This window comes from Acomys russatus, chromosome 27, assembly GCF_903995435.1.
Source record: "Acomys russatus chromosome 27, mAcoRus1.1, whole genome shotgun sequence".
In the NCBI taxonomy this organism is placed as follows: Eukaryota; Metazoa; Chordata; class Mammalia; order Rodentia; family Muridae; genus Acomys; species Acomys russatus.
The window spans coordinates 50,182,585-50,199,940 of record NC_067163.1 but is presented as its reverse complement, the minus strand read 5'-3'; the positions used below and the strand labels follow the sequence as shown (position 1 = coordinate 50,199,940).

General features: G+C 36.8%; 1 protein-coding gene across 1 annotated transcript in view; it reads left to right on the top strand.

Annotated features, from left to right (window-relative positions):
* The window catches only part of Tll1 (tolloid like 1), a 196,763-nt gene that overhangs the window by 79,810 nt on the left and 99,597 nt on the right, over positions 1-17,356 (top strand). Inside the window, exons 2-5 of the mRNA XM_051169507.1 lie at positions 9,697-9,807; positions 13,240-13,320; positions 15,288-15,440; positions 15,965-16,082. Coding sequence (XP_051025464.1) covers positions 9,697-9,807; positions 13,240-13,320; positions 15,288-15,440; positions 15,965-16,082 — 463 coding nt within the window. The remainder of the gene's footprint in view (positions 1-9,696; positions 9,808-13,239; positions 13,321-15,287; positions 15,441-15,964; positions 16,083-17,356) is intronic.

The following is a 17,356-nucleotide window of genomic DNA, read 5'->3' as shown; positions in this document are numbered from 1 at the left end:
GCTTATAGTTTCAGAGGTTTAGTCCATTATCATCATGGCGGGAAGCATAACAGCGTGCAGGCAGACATAGTGCTGGAGGAGCCAAGGGTTCTACACCTTCATCTCAAGGCAGCCAGTAGGAGACTGGAATCTCACACTTGACATAGCTTGAGCAGAGGAGACCTCAAAGCCTGTCCCCACAGTGACACACTTCATCCAGCAAGGCCACACCTGCTAATAGTGCCACTCCCTAGATTCCCTTATGGGCATGCATTCAAACACATGAATCTATTAGGGGCTCATCCCTATTAAAACCACTACACCGTCTTTTCCATCAATTTCCATGGGGGACTTTTCTGTGGTTTTGACACTTTACAATAATAACTTCTAGTGGAAAGTTTGACAGGTGACGCTTATAGTTAAGAACTATGTATATTTCTGAAATGGCTTATTTATTCTGAGGGGGTGGGGAAGTGCTTACCTCTGTCAAGTAAAGGTCAGAGTTTATCTGATAAGCAATAAGAGGTCTGAGTGTCTTTTTTTTTTTTCAGTTTGATTTTTTAAAAACATTTTATTCGTCTGTTTATATACTTACTTACTTACGTGTATATGTGTGAAGACAAGTGTAGGTGGGTCAGAGGACAACATGTAAGGTCTGATTCTCTCTTTTTAGTCTGTAAGTTCTGGGGTTTGAGCTCAGGTCTTCAAATTTAGCAGCCATCACCATTATGCTCTGAGTCATATCCCTGGTCCTTTTAAACAATTAATTAATTTGTTTCTTTGGCAGTGTCATAACACGTGTGCAATATATTCTTATTTCTCTCACTTTCCAGATGCACCCATTTCCCTACCACCCAACTTAACCTGACTTCTTTTCTGTAGTTTTGCTTGGGACCCACTGTTTAACTAGAATTATCTGGGGTACCAAGGGCATGGAGATAATTAATGGAGATTACTCACTGGTAGCCACACATCTGAAGATAATGAATCTCTCAGAATCCATCAGTAGCAAATAATTCAGCACTGAAGGCAGTACCTCCTGACCCCCTCCCCAGTCCATGACTGGCTCTCGACAGATAACGTCTTATGTAGGCAAGCCGCTAGGCCAGCTGTAAGATCATGACCAGAAGCCAGGCTGATGCAATAAGAAATATTTGCAGCCCATCCCGTTATACACTGGCTCTTATATTCTTTTAGTCTTCTCTTTAGTGGTGTTATCTGAACCTTAGGGGTTTGGAGTGGTTTAAAAGTTCTGTTTACAGCTGAGCGCTCAACTGTCTCTTATTTTCAGCTCCTGGAGAAGCCACGAGCATCTTCATTCACTGCCCTTCATTGAAAGAGAAGCCTCTCAGATTAATGCTGAAAACAGCACTTAACATGGAACATTTAGAAAACAATTTGCCAACATGTTTAATTTACTTAAACTGCAGTATTAAGTTCCCTTTAGTGCCCATGTCACACATAGCCATGGATTTTTTTTTTTCTGACTTACAATAACAGAAATGAATTTCATCCTGCAAAGCAGGCCTTGCTTCCATTCAGAGACCTGCCCCAATAACAATTGTACCACTGTTGCCACATGGGGACTACTGAATTGGTGGGTTGTCAGATTAGTCCATAGGGGCTTTTATTAACGTTAGCAATGTTACTAAACATCAGGGTGCTGTAGTGCTCAAAGAGCATATCAGGAGAAATTGCACTCTTGATATTAAGCATCTTACATTTCAAATTTGCAGAAGTTATACTCTGTGGAACATTTAAAATAAAATCATAAAACATTAAAAATGATAGAAAGAAACATTTTATCGATCTTTTCCATTTTTACTCCTTTTGGCTGGAATTTAAATCTCCTCAGCTATGCTCCAAATCTTTAAAATTACATTAGCAATAAGAGAGGAAACAAAAATCAGTGTGTTGAATCAGGTTCTCATGGTGTCAGGGCAGTTTTATATTCCATATTATTTACTTGACTGAGCCTGAATTGTTCTGTGGTTGTGCAGTGTGAGATACTAACCAAAGAAAGCCCTCTAGCCTTTGACCTGTACCAACAGGAAATCTTTTTATAAGAGAATAATAATCAGAAGGATTATAATATCAACATTTTTCACAACTACCATTGTAAAGTAAGCTAAGTAAAATGATAAAAAGAAGGAAAAAGGCAAGAGATACTTCTCTTTGTGGGATGAGTGTAGCAGTTAATAAATAAAACAAAACCAGTATTTAGAAAACAGTCAACTTACATAGCTGGTCTTACTACCAGAAACATAGACTAAGATTTACATCAAGGACTAGTGTGAATATTTAGAAAATAAACAGGCTTAATTAAAAAAAGAAATATGAGGATCAATCCTACACTGCCTACAAATGTCAACAGTCACAATACTAAGGGAAAGAAAAAAAATAACTGATGTTTTCTTTATCCTTAGCAGATGTATGATGTGGGAAAAACAAATAAACCCACTCTTGTTAGTGGTTGATTATGAGCTCTGTGTTTGAACAATGTAAGAATGGTAGATTTACAAAACTTGGGAGCTGCAATGATTTATTTTCTTAAGACTTGTGAGAAAAAATATTAGGTCTACACGCAAAAGAAACTCAATATTTATTTTTACATTTGTTTGATCAAAGTACTTTCAGACCGTGTTTTTTTTTTTTTTTTTTGTTTTGATACAGAGAGTTCCAAATGAATATTTGTGGTATGGGTGATATTTTAAAAATGTCCCGAGAATCCCCATCCACAGGCATTGTGGGTTATAAATGCAGATTGACAGGCAGTTTCAATGAGTCTTTTGTTATGGGAAAATTTTTGTCTTCTGACTGTAAGAAAGATGTTTATTTGAAAATGTAACATTTGATCATATCCATGATGTAAAATTATGTGGAAACAGCGAACATTGATTTGAGAGAGAAACACAGCTTTCTATGTTCAGCCTTTAGTGGAAACAATACAGTACCACCCTGCTAACTAGCAGGGTTGTTATTAACATAAGAAGTGACTTTATTGTCAAATGACTCCATTTTCTGAATGATTGACCCTTTTTGACAGGGTATATCATTCCATCCATCCATCCATCCATCCATCCATCCATCTATATAGCCGTCTCTCCATTCATTTGTGTCTGTCTGTCTATCTATCTGTCTCTGTCTGTCTATCTATCCATCCATCCATCCATCCATAGATGTACATGTATGGTTACAAACATATTTATTTCACCTTTTCAGATACAACAACAGCTTATGTTTTATTTTCCAACTTAATAAATAACTAAAGATGACCATTGTTTTCTTTTTTTTCCGATTTTTACCTTTTTTTTTACTTTTACATATACATTTATATTACTACACATACATACAATAAACTACATTTAACTAGAAAAAAGAAATCCATGTTCTTTAAAGGGGTTTCAAAGATTAGAATGTGTATGAAAAGTTTCTATCTCTGCCATAAGCAATAATTCATAGTATAAGTTCTTTTATATTTCATCTCCACCACCCTACATCCACTAAAAGAATCTCTACTCTTGGTAGATAAAGAGAGAGTGACTATGTAAAATCCATCTTCCAATTCAGTTAATGAAAAAAGACTGAGTAAATATTTATTTCAATATTAACACTTAAACATAAGCACTTTTCTAACAAGTAAATTATTTTTGTTAAGTTTATGTTTAAGATCATGGGCTTTCCCTCTACATCTCTCAAGAAACATGGAAATGCTGATTTTGAAAATCTAAAGATATTTTAAAGTTTTCTTTTGTGTTGAGGCAGGGTCTTGCTACTTAGTCCACTGTAGCCTTGAACTTGTGCTCTTGCCTCTCAGAATTTTCAGTACTGGAGTCATAAATATATGACCCTTGGCATGGCGCAAAAGGGTTGTAAATAAAACATGGAGTGGGAAGTTGATTTTCCTTTCTGGTAATTTAAGTAAGTCACATGTTACCTGGAAAATTTTCCTCTCCTTATTTTAAGCATATTTCTAGGTGTTGATACATTTTATTTAGTTTGTTATATCAAGCAAAAAATTTAGATACTTGTATGGGGCAAAGGGCTCAGAAAAAAGGACTTCCAGGTCATTCTTGGTTAAGTTGTGAGTAAAGAGCACCTTAGCTTTAGGAGACCCTGTTTCAAGGAAACAACAACAACAAAGCATATATTTGTTTTTCCTCTTGGGAGTTTATATAAAATTACATGTATGACATTTGGAGAAAAACTTTCTCTGGACCTAGAAAATGCTGACAGGAAGTGATTTTCTCTTCTAAACTTGTCTCTAAAACACATTTTGGATCATTTGCCAAATCACGTAAAGATAACTGATGTACGAACCTTTAGTATTGCCCTTGTCTGAAAAAAATCCCATTAGGCTTTCATTGTGAGTCAAAGCAGCCCTGTCAGTTCTTTCTATGATGTCATTCTTCCTCTCTAAATCCTCTATCAAAAACAGCTGGAAGTTAAAACTGGAAATTGGAGAATGGGTAGTGAGAAGGCAGGTGCTCTTGGCTACTTTTGGCTACTTTTGGAGCGTTCCCTCTGCGTCTCAACCATCTCAAGGTAACTGCCTTCTGGGACACCCATGCCTTCAATGGGCCTGTAGTGGGTAGCTAGCAGAACAGAGACACATAATACAGTGCTACTTCATAGCATATATTGCAAGAATTAAAAAGAAAGGCAGATTTTTTGAAATTATATTTTAAAATATACTTCAATAATACACTTTATATTGAATGAATTTGAAATGTTCGTTTTGGGGCTGGTTAAATAGCTAATATTTTTATGTAAGGCAAATTGGTCAAATTTGTATCACATTTAGCTCATTTTTTGCAGAACTTCTACCTAACCTGTGTTATAATTCCATTTCCAGGTTTGATTGTTTTTTAGCGGTGTGTGTGTGTGTGTGTGTGTGTGTGTGTGTGTGTGTGTGTGTGTGTGTGTCTAGAAACATTACCATTTTATGTATGTGAAGATCAAAGGACAATTTTTAGGACAATCTTAGATGTCACCATTCCTAGGAACTGTCTATCTTGTATGTGGAGGTTAGAATACAACCCAAAGGAGTAAATTGATTTTCTCCTTCCACCATGCAGGCCCAGGGGATTAAACTCAGGATATCACATCTGGTGACAAGTACCTTTACAAACTATCTCAATGATCTCCTATTTAGTCACCTGTTTTTTTTTTTATTTTATTAATATATTCATATTACATCTCGAATGTTAGCCCTTCCTTTGTTTCCTCCCATTCTTCTCTCCCTCCCATTTCTCCCCTTCTCCCCTCCCCTATGTCTGTGACTGAGGGAGACCTCCTCCCCCTATATATGCTCTCAGAATATCAAGTCTCTTCATGGTAACTAGCTATCCTTCCTCTGAGTGCCACCAGGTCTCCCCATCCGGGGAACATGGTCAGAAACGGGGCACCAGAGTTCGTGTGAGAGTCAGATCTCACTCTCCACTCAACGGTGGAGAATATCATGTTCGTCGGCTAGGTCTTGGTAGGGGTTTGAAGCTTACTGCCTATATTCTCCTTGGCTGGTGCCTTAGTTTGAGGAGGACCCCAGGATCCAGATCTGCCTGTCATAAAGTTCTTCTTGTAGGTTTCCAGGACCCTGTGGGTCCTATTTCCTCTTTCTTCCATGCTACTCTTGCCTAAAGTCTCAATCGGATATCCTCTCCTCTGACCCACTTTCTTGGTAAGTAAAGATTAATAAATGGGACCTCATGAGGCTGAAAAGCTTCTGTAAGGCAGGAGACACTGTCAAGAGAACAAAACAACAGCCTACAGAATGGGAAAAGATCTTCACCAACCCTTCATCTGACAAAGGTTTAATATCCAAAATATATAAAGAACTCAAGAAATTAAACACCACAAAACCAAAAAACCCAATTGCGAAATGGGGCTTGGAACTTAACAGAGAATTCTCAACAGAGGAATATCAAATGGCTGAGAAACACTTAAAGAAATGCTTGTCCTCGTTAGCCATCAGAATGGCTAAGATCAAAAACTCAAATGACACCACATGTTGGCGAGGATCTGGAGAGAGAGGAACACTCCTTCATTGCTGGTGGGAATGCAAACTAGTACAACCACTTTGGAAAGCTCTCTGGCGCTTTCTCAGAAAAATGGGAATAGGGCTTCCTCAAGACCCAGCCATCCCACTCATTGGAATATACCCAGAAAATGCCCTACCACATAACAGGGACATATGCTCAACCATGTTCATAGCTGCTCTATACATAATAGCCAGAACATGGAAACAGCCTAAGTGTCCCTCAGTAGAAGAATGGACTAAGAAACTGTGATATATTTACACTATGGAATACTACTCAGCTATTAAAAACGAGGAATTCCCGAAATTTGTGGACAAATGGATTGATCTAGAAATTATCATAATGAGTGAGTTCACCCAGAAGCAAAAAGAGACAAATGGTATATACTCACTTATATCAAAACACTAGTCCAAGGGATACATACTATTTAGTCACTTGTAATTAAGCATTTTGTTTTTACTTATCTAACCATAGTATGCTCTGTGCCTTACGACTCTTTATGGGGAATGTATGCAGAGTCATGGGTTAGATGGCACAGTCTTGCTATACATTATTTTATAAAGTACATTTATTCTGTGTACCATGGCAGACTCTGTGGCATCATCTTCGTCTCCCCCCTACCTCCAATTTTGTTATATATTGAAGACAAAGGACCATTAGGTGAAAACCAAACCTTGTGGTTTTGTATGTAGTTTCAAAATTTCCCTTTCAACATTTAGTTCTGGCTCACTAGTTAGCTCTAGCTACCTGTTGGCCACAGGAATCCCACAAGGATTCCAGACAGTAAGTATGCATCCTGACAGTACATAAGTGACTTGGCTTCATCACTCACTACTTCCAAGGAAGTGCATAAGGTGTTTTCCTGGACTAGTCAGTTTATGACATGATCAGAACTCTCTGCCAAGCTGTATCACAAGCTATGACCTAGAATAAAATATGATTAATTATAATGGGTTTATGTTTTCCAGAACAGTTTTGTCTCCACCTAAGTATCATCTGTCTTGGCTCCTCATTCTTCCCCTTCTTCTTCTTCTTCTTCTTCTTCTTCTTCTTCTTCTTCTTCTTCTTCTTCTTCTTCTTCTTCCTCTTCTTCCTCTTCTTCTTATTCCTCCTCCTGCTCCTCCTCCTTCTGCTCCTTCTCCTCCTCTTCCTCTTCTTCCTCCTCCTCCTCTATAGAAATAATGTTTTTGGCTTCTGTAACATGTCTTTTCCGTGGACTGCTGACTGATGTACACAAGAACATTGGGGCACTTGTGTTTACCTCATATGAAATTCCATATAAGAAAATTAAAGTTCAAAACATTTATATTATAATTCACTGAAACTCTATTTATGAGGAGGTTACTATGTTTTTTCTAGAGTTTTACTCTGAAAAAACCTACAGTCCAATAGCTTCAGTGCTCCTGATTTCTAGTTATCCAGTCTGAAAGTCTATTCTTACAGAAATAAAAATGAAAACTTTTAAAGATGCTGACAGTGATAACCATCCACAGTAACTGTGCAGAGATCTGAGATTCATTTCCAGACAGAATCCTGGGGTTTTGTTTTAAGCAGATTCTCTGATTCTTTAGCAAACTTAAAGAATCCCTGCTTTAGGTTCTCTAGTTGTCTACAAGACTACAGTATTAAAGAGGAAGTGGGCTGACTCTGCCTGTCTGTGGTCACAGCCATTCCTCAGTCATGCACCCAAAAGTACCGTTTTAAAAAGTAGCCAACTTGAATTTACCTGAATGCCTTGCATGTGAAGTCTATTTTAATGAAAACCAATCATTCTTTCATCATGATTGATAAATGATAAATTAAGGTGGATTTTTTTTTATGGGATGAGTGGCTTGAGGGGTATGTGAGCCTTTGTGTTTTATGCAGCATGGGTATGAGCAGGGTCCATAGAGTCTGGATTTAATTTTGGGCATCAAAGCTTTTACTGTTATATACTGTTCTATCTCTGAGACTTTGCTTCTATGATTGCAAGTGACAGTAAGCCCCTCTCTATACTGATTAGGTGGCCATTGTATTGACAGAGTTCAGCATTAGTGACAGGGTGGGAGAGAGCAGTTGAAAAGAGAATTTGAAGTTTGAATTCTGAAGAAAGAAATCTCCACATTTCACCCAGTAACCTGTCTTGAACTGAATTCTCATTTTTTCTTTTCTTGGTTTGTATATCAATCCAACATTCCTCACACTCCTGCCAGATTTGTGTAGGGACTCAAACTTGCCAGTTGGTTAATTTAATTATATAATACGACCAGCCTTTGAAGAAATCCTCAAACAGTTCATAACCTTTAAGCCTGGAATTAAATCTGGTAAGTTAACTACATTAAAAAAAACTAGTTCTTTATAATGCTAAAATTCATAAAGAAAAAGATTATAATGTAATAAAAGAGGGAAATTTGGAAAACATAATTTAAATTACTTCATAAATCTTCATATTCCTGTCCTCCCCCATTTTTTGCTTTGCAGAAGAAAATATGAAGTTAATTATAAACAAAAAGGATATTTGTAGACTAATATTAAAAAGAAAAGAAAGATAAAACAAGAAAGTAATATTGGAAATTCTAGGCCTTTCTCAGGGCTTTACTGTACTGTGATAGATCCATTCTCTCTGTCAGGCTCTCTGAACTTACTGTACTGCTACAAAGTGAGCTTCGATTTTTACCTTCGATTTGATCAAGGCAGCTATTTTATTATTATTTTAATGTTTAATGGTTAATATTATTTAATCATTATTATAATATTGTAATATTAATATTATTTGAGCATTAATATTAATGATTAATATTAAAAGATAAACTTGTGTGCTAGTTGTAATTGAGACCCATAATTGTGCAATGGCTTATAGATATTTGCTTTTTTAAGTAGGATAAAGCCCTACATAAAATCTATGTGTTTTGGGTTATGGAATGATTCTGAGCTTCCAAAAATGAGCAACTGTGTCTTATTAGCTGTTAAAAATGGACATCATAGCACCTGTTGTCTAAGTAAATTGCCTAGCAAAACTGACTAAACACTTAGTTGTGTTAATTGCATATTCATTTCAGATACCCAGAGGCAGCTTGGCCCTTAAACAGATGCCTCAGACGCACACAGCATGTGCTGAGTGAGGGGTTACCCAAGCCTTCTAGTTTGCATTGCATGTCACTGAACTGAGTAACCACAGAATGTGTTTCCCCGTTACTGCTTCCACCCTTTGGTGAGGACTTGCACAGGGCTGTGGGCATCCACAGAAAACGCAAATATTTATCCCAGCGCTTCACAAATTAGGAGATTAGCTCATGGTTACCAGCTTCTCCTTGCTTAGCATGCCCATAGAACAGCTCATTCGAGCAAAATTACTTTTTGCTTTCTGCCAAAATGCTGAAGTTTGGGAGGGTGGTGGGAATGCATTTATATTGTGACAGGTCGAATTCACCCAGGTAAACTTACCTTCAAAATGTGCTCATGTTCATACGTGTGGAGTTGTGGGGAGTAGGAGCACACGAGTGTCATGGCCATGCAGCTGGTGTTCCTAAGGCACCTAAGGTAGGTCCTGGAAACAAATGCAGGCCCTATGCAAGAGCAGTGGGTGCTCAACCCCCGAGCCAGCTCCCTCCTTGTTTTATAATTCAATAAATAACTTTATTTGCATTGATTTTACTCTGATTTTTTTTTTTAACATTTCAATTCCACTTCTTTGTTTTAGCTGTGTTTTGGGGTGACATCGCCCTAGATGATGAGGACTTAAATATCTTCCAAATAGACAGGACAATTGACCTGACTCAGAGCCCCTTTGGAAAACTTGGACATACCACAGGTATGGCTGGTTTTATGAACAAATTTATAATAGTTTTGGAGAAAATCCAATTGAATACGCTTAAAAACGCACATCAAGTGTTTCTCAGTCATTTGATATTCCTCTGTTGAGAATTCTCTGTTTGGTTCCAAGCCCCATCAGAACATTCTCCACAGTTGAGTGGAGAGTGGGATATGACTTTCTCACCTCTGGTGCCTCACATTTGACCATGTCCCCTGGAGGGGGAGACCTGGTGGCACTCAGAGGAAGGACAGCAGGTTACCAAGAAGAGACTTGATACCCTATGAGCATATACAGGGGGAGGTAATCCCGCTCAGGAACAGTCATAGGGGAGGGGAATAATGGGAAAATGGGGGGGAGGGAAGAATGAGAGGATACAAGTGATGGGATAACCTTTGAGATGTAACAAGAATAAATTAATAAAAAAAAATTTAAAAACACATCAAATTTGACTTTGTACATGGAAATAAGCCTACTTTAAATTTTAGGCTCTAGTAATAGCTTTAATTCTTAGTGAGATGTTATAATAAAAAGAGACACAATCTCTTGTAGCTCAGGATAGCTTCAGCCTTGCTGTGCAGCCCAAGATGGCCTCAAACATTAGATCCTCTTGTCTTTACCTCTCACATGCTGTTATAATCATATGTTACCAGCCATTAAAATATTTATTAGATGCCATGCCATTTATCGTATTTAATTCTTCCTTTTACTATTTTTTCTTCTCTTACTCTAAGTGATATAAAATATGCACGTAATCCCTCTCTGTTTTCCAGCAGATACATCTATCTCAGGGTTAAGACTTTTACTGTGCACCACTATTTCTTTGTCTAACTCATTCGTTTTAATAGCTTTCATTATTTATTTCAGCACATTTTAAATATATGGAAAAGCCGTATGATAATGCAGCGGATGCCAGTGGCACAATTCCTAAATGCAGCAGATGCTGCCAGTTTGCTGTGTGTGTTCAGACACGCAGATTGCACATGTGTGGAGATATTTTGAAATTAATTACAGAAAATATGCATAAAATGCAATGTTGCACTTCAGTACAATATGTTTTAGCAAGCGGTTTCTAAAATAAGAGTATTGATCTACAGAGACCATGTCCCTTGGTAGAGACACCTGGTGGCACTCAGAGCTAGAGTAAGCAGGCTACCAGGATGAGACCTGATAGGCTGTAATCATGTGGTGGGGGAGGAGGTCCCCTTCTGTCACATCCCTAGGGGAGGGGAATAGGGTGAAAGAGGGAGAATTTACTAAGAAAAATAACATGCATTGTTCTTAGTTATACATAGTGAAAATCTTTTCTGAATTCCTGGACAAGTATATGTACTTACATAAATATTAATACATAGATACTATATTTAATATGTAAACTATATATGCTGGGAAACTTGAGAACTGTCTGTGACTGGCATATGTGTATCTGCTGGGCTGTGCATTCCAAGTACTGAACTACTTAGGGTCATAGAATTTGCCCTGTGACCTCAGAGTTTTAAAGCCATCAATTTTCTTTATCAGGAACAAACGTGCAGGTTTCCTTATGACGTTTTTACATCCACTTAGGCCTAGCTGGTCCTCTTCTCCTATCCTCTCTGCTGGTATTTGCATGGAATTTAGACAGCACATTCCTCTATAGTATTTTACTTCCTCCACTTCTACAGGGACAGTTTATTATGGACAATAAAGAGCTTACACGATTCGGCAAAGCCCCTTGTTTGTTAAAATATGTCTTGACTTTCTATTAAAGCTCTCCTTTGGTATAAGCGTTATGTAGGCCATTGCTTCATTCTCACTTCCCATATTATTTTGGAGCCATTGGTTTTCTGTGATGAAGAAAAATTAACACTATCATTTAATGTTGTTATTTTATTTAAAGATAGACTCTGAGAAAACATAGTTGTAGGGAAAGTAACATCAATTTACATATATAGTATAGGACATATTATAGTTTTGATACTATAAACATTATAAATCTATGGCTGAAAAGCATACAGAGCAGACATCTCAGTTGTAACTTGCACTATCCAGATGAATTTCAAATAATTTAAGTATCCTATATTTTATGATTTTTCTGTTTTCCTTCCATGTTAATGTATTTATGCAGAGTTTTTATTTTTTCTTCTTCTAATGTATGAGTTATATTTATAAATGAATAAACACCTTTTTTATTAATTTTATTAATTTATTCTGAATAAACACTTGATTTGTGTATTTCCATTGAGTTCTAGAACAAGTGACAACAGGTTTTGAAGCCTAGTGAACTATTGGTACCAAAATTTATTTCATTTATTCTAAATATTATTCAAAATTGCTAAAATATTCTTCCAAAAATGACTGCCTTTCCTAGACTAAGAACATGGACTTTCATGTCTAGGATTCTTGTGCCTAGAACTTGAGATTAGCCAAGACATTTCTTTCCTTTTTTATAAGGAGCCTTCCTAAACACCTAGTTACACAAGCATTTCAGCACCATCTAATATAAATAAAGTTTTCATATAATGGTCATTTCAAACATGTAAAGCCTACATTTTAAAAGGGTCTCAAGTAGCAGCTTAGGAATGAATACATTTGAGTATGACCTCATCTTTCTGAAATGTCTGATGGAAAAATTTCAAAAATTTTTCTCAAGATGCACAGCAAAAATGTGACCATGTAATGCAAATAATTAAGCCGACTAATAGCCCATACTCCCAGTAGTTTGCCTTATAAGGACATTTGACACCTCCTTTAAGAGGTTAGAGTTCTTTATTTCTCTCTGTTTTTCTTCCTTATATTCTGAAAAATCCTTTAAAGACATTTTAAAAAACTTTTTAAAACCTTGCAAATCATATAAGGCAATGCAACACATTTTGCAGTTGAACACCCATGGGTCTTTACTTTGTATCTTTTTCCTGATATATAAATTAGAGGAAATAACTTTCAAAACATAGCTGAATATATTATAAAATTTGACCTCCTATTTCAAAGTTTAGGAACAAGGCTTGCCCTTCTAGTGTTTTAATTTCTGCTTACTGGCAGGACATCTGAACAGACTCAGTTTACATAGGGGAAATAGCTGGGAAACTATCAATAGGGCTCTGTGATTTCCTGACAGTCTGCATAACAGGGTTATGTGGCAACAGGTGGTATCAAGGTCACAGAGAAGAAAAATGTTTTAGATTATCAATAGAAAACCCACTTGTCATGATGCCCAAATAAAGTCATTTAGGCCGCTTGTTGAGTTGCTCCCACCTCCTTGTTTTTAGTGACTAATGTATTCCCATAGAAACTTTACCTATACAAAGATTCATGGATACTGATTTCTAACACATTAACTCCTCACAAAAAGAATTTCTGACCAAAGAAAATTAGCAGTATTATTATTGCTTATTAACAAGGACCGACAGTATTAGACTTTAAATACATACATATATATTTTTTATTTTTTAGGTGGCTTTGGAGACCATGGCATGCCAAAGAAACGAGGGGCGCTCTACCAACTTATAGACAGGATCAGAAGAATTGGCTCTGGTATATCAGTGTTTAACGTTGCACACACTTGACTTGATGTACACTATATATGGTATCCATAGAAATTCAGTTAATAAAGATTAGTGTGCAACTTTCTGAGAAGTAGGTAAAGGATATGCTGAGAGAGTCTCTTATTCATTTGTGTTTTAATTGGCACTTCATCTATACATTTTAGAGCTTAAGTTGGAGCGAACTGACACGTTCCTTTGACTTAACTTAAGCTATGCCTTACAAAAATGATATAAGTATGAATTTTTTGTTGATATTTATTTGCAGTTGATTAAGTTTCATACTAAAATGTTTTTATATGTTATGGAGCTATGTTAATTTTTATTAAAATAAAAAACCACAGCAATATATATATATATTTTTAAACAAGAGGCATTTTAATTAAATTGACAAAAGGATATTTCAATTTAGAAAACAGTTGAACCAGGCATGGTGGTTCATACCTATAGTCCATAGTACCTTGGAGGTTTGTGTATTGCCATAAGGTAGAGGTAGCTTGAGCTACATTGTGAATTTTAGGAATTCCTGAGACCCTACCTCAAAACAAACAAACAACAAACATACAGACAAACCAATTCCCAAACCAAAACCATAACTAAAACGAACCACAACCAAACTCAGAACAAAACGAGAGCCCGGGCTCGGTGGTTAAGAGCACTGGATGCTCATCAATATTGCAGTGCCAATATTGCAGTTCACAACTGTAATTCTAGTCTTGGTAGCTGATGCTGTCTTCTGGCTTCTGCATGTACCAGGCAGAAATGTAGTGCACAGACATAAGTACAGGTAAAACACCCATATACATAACAGTAAATACATTTAAAACAACAACCAAAACACCAAAATGAGTAATAATAACATGTTTATGTATGCATGTGTATATTTCATTAAAACTTCTGAAACAGAAATCCATTCTGATTTCATAATTATTCCATACCCATATTATGAAATTTATCATCTGTAGATTCTGAAAACTTTCTGCGACATCCTTTATTTGTGTTTCATGTCCTAATATGTCTTCAGCTGATAGGTTAATGATTAAATAGTTGAAGTAGAGGTTTTTCTAATATATTTGCTCAATCACATTGAAAAGAAGGACATATGCAAGACTTTGTCATAGAAGTCTATGTTCAGTATTTGTCACAGCAAAGCATTTAATATCAAGAGGTGTCCCAATGACACTGATTGATGAATGAAAACAGTAATCATGAACATTTGTGAAAAGCAAACACAGCAAGAAAAATTCCAGGAATGGCATAGAAAGAGTTTGCTTTGAATAGGTAGACTTTTCTGTCACTTTATTATAGCAACTTTTGGCTCAGGCAGATAGCAGTAGAAGAACACAGAAGATAGCCTATTGTCTCAGTGGGTAGCACCATATTTTTCTTAACTATTTTTATGCCGTTGCATTTATGGCTCTCGGCTGTACTATTGGAATACCAAGCTTTATTTAAGTGATTAAGTAGATGGAGAGAATAATATAAAGTAGCAATACTGAAAGTTAAACTCTTCCACTGATTAACATCTGTTTTATCAGTTGTGGAGAATGGCACATGGGCTGATATGATAGCGAATATAAGACAGTTTTTCCGTGACATTATACTATTTTTACACTTCTATGTCCTAGTCTTGGCAGTGTGGAAATTCATCATAACTCACCCATAGAGCATTAAGAAATTATGTTGAGCATGAAATACATCAATATTTCCGTGTTTTTTTTTTTGTTTTTTGTTTTTGTTTGTTTTGTTTTTTTTTTTATTTAATTTAATTTATTTATTTAATTTTTATTTTTTTTCCGTGTATTTCTTAAGCACATAAAATGACTGTCATTTTCCTTTAATGCAGTTCAGGCATATTTACAAATACATATATGATGCTTTAAGTTATATCCTTTAAGGGATGCATGACTCTCTGACCAAGGACTTCTGTTTGACAGAATGTTTTAAATGTCACTTCAGGCTTGGAACTAATTAACGCCACTAAGGGAAAAGCACCTCCAAAATTATCAGAGCAAAATGAGAAAAATCGAGTTCCTAGAGCTGCCACGTCAAGAACGGAAAGAATATGGCCGGGAGGTGTCATTCCTTATGTCATAGGAGGCAACTTTACTGGTAAGATACTCCGTGTGTGTGTGTGTGTGTGTGTGTGTGTGTGTGTGTGTGTGTGTGTGTGTGTGTGTGTGTGTTTAAGGCAATCTATTATACAGGGGATCTGTTTTTATAGAATATTAATATAGAAAATACACTATCCAAACCTGAAAAAGGCTCCGTTAACTGGGGTTGCTAATTTCAAATATCTCTGCCCTTGAAACAAAATATCTTTAGTCTAAGTATTGTGCTAGATTCTAAACAATGGTTCACATTTGCTGCACAGCCTCTCACCACTGATAGGAAGAATGAATATCTCATTTCCAGCCTCCTACTCACAAATTTATAGAGCTAGTATGCCTTAACCCTCTGAGTATAAGGTGAGTGTGGATTGCAAACAATGTCTCATTTGCAGTGCTGGGAACCAGACACGGTTGATGTCAGTGCTGTTTGGCATCCTGAACTGCCAGCCAATGTTGGGGGATCCAGCAGCAAACACGCCTCCCTGCAAGCCCACACTGTTGTATTAAAGTCGTGAATTTTTCCAGGCAGCCAGAGAGCCATGTTCAAGCAGGCCATGAGACACTGGGAAAAGCACACGTGTGTGACTTTCACTGAGAGAAGTGACGAAGAGAGTTACATTGTGTTCACCTATAGGCCTTGTGGGTAAGTAGAGAATGGGCTTTGATTTTGAAGATTAAAAGGGGAAAGCCTGCAGGTGGGAATCTTTTCTTTCTGTTTGATTGTGCTTTAGGCCAAGACAGAGTCTGAGTTTTACATAAGAAAACTCACATTCAGACAGATGTGTTTTGATCACTAGGATTTGTGCCCTTTGATGTTTTCTCCTGAAATAGTGCTTTCCAAATGTGCTTACAGAATAGTAAATACCTTTCTTAAAATAACTTTAGGCTATCAAGTCTCATTTTGGTAGTCTGCCTATTCTTTCTTTGAGTGCCATCAGGGCTCCCCACCAAGGGGAGGTTGTCAAATATGGGGCACCAGAGCTCATGTAAGAATTAGTCCCTACTCTCCACATAACTGTGAAGGATGTCATGTGCATTGGCTAGATCAGAGTAGGGGTTCTGTGTTTACTACTTGTATTGTCCTTGGCTAGTGCAATAGTTTGAGCAGACAACCCTGGGCCCTGATCCACCCATCACAATGTTCTTCTTGTAGGTTTCCCCTTCGGGCATGGACCTAAGGGAGAGTAATAGGGTGGGGGTGGGAGGGTAGGAGGAATGGGAGGATACTAGCGATGGGAGAAGAATTGAGTTGTAATCTGAATAAATTAATAAAAAAAAACCTTTAAAGAAAGAAATGAAACATTTCTAACACCTCAAAAAATAACTTTCGGAAAAGAAAAACTAAAAAAGACTATATGGCACTTAAAGATAAATGAAGGGGGGACTCAGTAGGAGTTGGGGAGATGAATAGGATCAGTTTATATCCATAGATGAAATTATCAATGAGTAAACAAAGTATTGCATTAAAATAAGTAATAATTTTAGGAAGTTGACAAGATGTCCCAAAGAGTTATTGTGCTTGCAAACAGACTTGATTGCCTAAGTGATCTCCAAAAGCCATAAGTAGAGAATTGAATCCTATAAGTTGACATTATACCTGTGTCCCCAGTCATGTGTACCACTTTCCCCATACAATGAAAAATAAATGTAAACATCTTTCAATTAAAAAGGATTATGTAAATAGTGGATTGTATTTTAGTAGTTACTTCTACAGCCGAGTAATGCTTTAATAATTGAAGTGGGTCTTTCATACAGTATGCTCTGATTGTTTCCTGTTCTCCAACCCTTCCCAGATCCTCCTCACCTCCTTTCAATCCAGAGCCACACCCATTGTTGCTCTCTCTCATTAAAAGAAGTCTAAAAAACAATAATAAAAATCTCTTAAAGGGTAGGCTTTCAACCAAAAATGTTGATTTA